At 40.4% G+C, this 4,073-nt stretch overlaps 1 protein-coding gene across 1 annotated transcript; it reads right to left on the reverse strand.

Annotated features, from left to right (window-relative positions):
- Nucleotides 1-823: 823 nt before the first annotated feature.
- On the reverse strand, nt 824-1,846 carry LOC121443664 (melanoma-associated antigen B5-like). Its single transcript, XM_041645476.1, has one exon. It carries the CDS (start codon nt 1,844-1,846, stop codon nt 824-826), a length of 1,023 nt encoding a protein of 340 aa, XP_041501410.1.
- Nucleotides 1,847-4,073: the final 2,227 nt, after the last annotated feature.

Raw genomic sequence — 4,073 nt, forward strand, 5'->3', positions numbered from 1 at the left:
TGCTAGTTTTTGTTTTTAATCATATTATAATCCTATAGAAGTCTGGTCATTTTCTTGTACTTTTATTTGTTTTATTCTTCTCTCATACATTACATTCTGACCCAAAAGCATTTCCCCTCCCTCCACATCTCCTAGTCCTTCCCCTACTCACGACTTTCCCTAAAGCCCAGATCCACTCCTCTTTCCCTTCAAAAGAAAAAAAAAGGTCTCCCAAGGATATAGACAGAGGCTTATCGCCTTTAATGAGAGACAGAGAGAAAATAGTTCTGAATGGGAAGAGAGGTATGGAGGAGGGAAGGAGGGGAACTGTAATCAGGATATGTTGTATGAGAAAAGAATCTATTTTCAATAAAAGGAAAACAATCTAGGTTTTTCATCTTATCATCCCAATACTGCTACATTTCCTAACAGAAAAGATATGTTCATGGAGTGGTTAGTGAGCCAAGTGTAGCAGTGCATGCCTATAATCCCAACACATGGGCTGGGAAGGCAGGGCTAAGTTAGAATCCAGTCACAGGTACATGGCAAGTTCAAGATCAGTCACATGAGAACATGTCACAAAAATAAAAAATAAACAACACAAATTTCAGTAAATGACAGTCAACAAATGAAGTCTAATTAATAAACATTTAATTTCTTCTATTGTTTTACAACTACCAAGGAGGAACGTTTTAAACATCTGACTTCATCAACGAGAACAAAAACAATGACAGAAAACAAGTCTTACTCATGCTTTAAGCTTTCTCTATCCCTTCTTTGAATTACCATGTTTACTGTGAGCTGCTTTCATGTTTTCAAGAAAATCCTTTTAGTGCTGCTACATTTATTTTCTGGGGAATAAAATATCTCTAAACTTCGGCAGGGGAGTAAACAATGGGCATATCTCCATGGAAAGTAGACTGCTTTTGGAAGTTTTAGGACTGACTTCCTGGCTGCTTTGATTCTTCTTTTGCTCCTCTTTTAAAGCCGCTTCATAATGATCCTTGAAGTAACTATACGAGATTTTATTGATTTTGGCCACAAACTTTAGGACAGACATCTCGCTGGTTTCAGCGTATGCTTTGGGACCCCACAGGAACTTATAGCATGGAGGATCACTGTTGGCCACCTGCTGGTATTCCAGGTACTTCAGCTTCACCAAATCTTGAGTGATGAGCTTCCGGGGCTCTCCATAAATTAGGTGCTTCTTCCCAGGATACACACCCATAGATCTCAGCATTCTCCACATATCTTCTTCATCCACAGAGTAGTCATTCATTAAGATCATTCCCAGGACAGTCATCAGAAAACCAGTCTTGGGCAAGCCCTTTCCAGGACGAACCCTCCCATTATTGGGAAGTTTCAGCTTGCTGATAAGATCGTACACTTGCCTGCTCGATTCAACTTCCCTCAGTTCAACTGCATAGATATCTGCAAGCCTCTCAGCAGTTTTTCTGAGGATCTCAGGGAAGTCATTGATTTCCTCCTTACCAATAACCGCCATCATATCTTCCATTGTAGTAAGCTGCTTAATTTTGTAGTTGTCAAGGAGAAGCTGACACAGCACAAAGACTTTTCTGGCTAAAATATCTTGCTGGCGATTAATGAGGGGGAAATCCCCAAAAAGGTTGTCATCATCATCTAGATCACCAAAGGAACTTTCATCTGATATGTTGAAAGAAAGGATATCCAAAGGTATGTTGAAAATACTTTCTTTCTCTGGCATGTTAAAGGTACAACAAGATTCAGGAGAGGACTGTTCTGGTGCCTCTACTGTTTCCTGTGCACCTCCAGAAGCCTCAGGAACATTTCGAGCTCTGCGCCGTCTCCCACGGGCATTTAGTTTACTCTTCTGACCTCGAGGCATGATGACTGATTATGGGGAATAAAGCAAGAATAAGAGCAGGATTCTGAATATTCAAGTACCTAATGGAGACAGAAGAAGGTGGTATGAACAGCTTTATCAGGAGATGGCCTCCTTTTGTTTAATTCTCCCTCTAAAGGTTTCTATGAAAATACTGTTCTAGGAACATAGAGGGCTTCTGTTTTAATTGGCTCATACTCGGTGGTATAAGATAAAGTGCATCTTAGACTGTCGCTTGGGCAAGGACAAAGCTTATCCGACTACCATTCCTATGAGGAATTTTAAAACTAAGAATAATGTATGTGGGACCCTTTCTGTCATGAGTTGCTTAGGTAAGAATTTGTCTCTCATTCAGGATATTCACTCATTATTTCCAAAGTGCTTGATACCTTCTTTCTGCTCACTAGTACTTGTACTCTCACAATGAAAGGTCTACACTCTTTTATGTTTAATGCAAAGAGCTGAAATTGGTGATTCAGTTGAAGGAGGAGGATCACAAGTTCAAACTCTGTCTTGGCTACAGATGTAGTCAAGGCAAGCCTGGACAACTTAGTGATACTCTATCTCAAAATAAGAGTCTAAAAAGAGGACAAAGGATAGGCCTCAAAGGGTAGAGTGCTTCTTAGCATGCTATATTCTTAAACAGACAAAAACAAAACAAAAACACCTTATAACTTTATAGAATTGACAAAGCAGCGTTATCCTGAAAAGCTCCATCCTGGACCTTCAAATATTAAATCTACTAATGGTCCTTTCGCCCTTTCCTTTGACATACGAACCTTTCATTTTCCTAGAAATACTTTCTTCTTGCTAGTACCACTTGAGAATTCCTAGGAGGAGTTGGTTGTCACTTAATTTGCCCATCATTTATCAATAGGGGATGACTTCTGTGGTCTGCCATATATACAAAGTTCCTTAGCTCCCAGAAATAACTATAAATTCTCATATAGTAAACTTCATAACAACACTCAGAAACTCCTTTCACATTATCACAATCATTGTCCCATGCATGAGAGGCAATTTTTCACTTGACACATTACTACTGTATAGACAAAGCAAGCTACCAGTTGTGGAAAGTTGATTCTCTGGGATCTTCCATACAGTCTTTGCATGGATTTCTGGGATGTTTCTCACACTAAAGCCCTGAGACTGTTACTGTAAAAATTCAACCAGTAGCAGTGCCTCTCACAGTTGATGATAAGAGTAGGGAGTGAGCCATCTGAGTCTTCTTGGATAGATGATTCCCTCACAACTCATACAGCATTCCTCTTTTAATCATGTGCAAAACATGGTACTCCTTTTGCTGAACTAAGTCTCCTGTCTTCTTACTCCTAGGAACTTTGATTCCTACTATCATCAAAAAGGAGCAGAATGCCCATGTACTTGCCAGTGCCATGTTTAGGCTTATGAGAACCAAAAGAGGGTCTTGCTTGTTATCTTTTTCTATATTTCTTCCCATTTCCTGTTTTTATACTAAGCTTCTCTTTGATCTACTCAATAGAGCTCCACATTTATTTTTGCCTTCACCTTCCTGAGACTATAGATCCAGCTATTCCATTGTTCTTAGGTCTTAAGAAGGCTGAGCATAAAGATGCACCTTGTATAGCAGTAGGGCTCTCTTCTATGATGGGTGGCAAAGGAGAGTAAGGGTGCTGATTTTGTGTGTATGTGTGTGTGTGTGTGTGTGTGTGTGTGTGTGTGTGTGTGTGTGTGCATGCATGAGGATAGTGATCTCTTCTGAGGTTTCCCTAGGCTGTGAATAAGAATGAGTTTTGGGCAGGGTGTAGGCTTTGTAGATATGGCAAGTGGTAGATTTACCTACTATGAGACTGTTTCTTCTGAAGTGAGATAAGCCTGAAGACAAAGACATAGCTTTTGTGATTGTTGGCTCTGAGATGATCCTAAACTGAAAACAAGGATTGTGGCTTGTCATTAACTCTGAGGCTTTTTAGAGTAGCAACTCTGGTACACGATACTTCAGTCTCATAAAATGTGCATAGTGAGGTTGAGGGCCCATCTTTGGGTGATATCTCCTCTGAGGTATTTCAAGACTAATAACAAGGGCTGTTTTGTAGTAATGGCTGGGGCAGAGGGAGGATGAATAGAATTGGGTGGAGGATGGACTTGGTGAGGGAAGAAGAAACATTGGGAGAGACAGAGGGCTGGAGAATGAGTTCAAGGTGATCAGAGGGAAAGGGACAGGAGCAGAGAGACATAGGGAGGGTGCTAG

This window comes from Microtus oregoni, unplaced genomic scaffold (assembly GCF_018167655.1).
Source record: "Microtus oregoni isolate MIOR12 unplaced genomic scaffold, Mior012 000111F_ref0000342, whole genome shotgun sequence".
NCBI classification, from domain to species: domain Eukaryota; kingdom Metazoa; phylum Chordata; class Mammalia; order Rodentia; family Cricetidae; genus Microtus; species Microtus oregoni.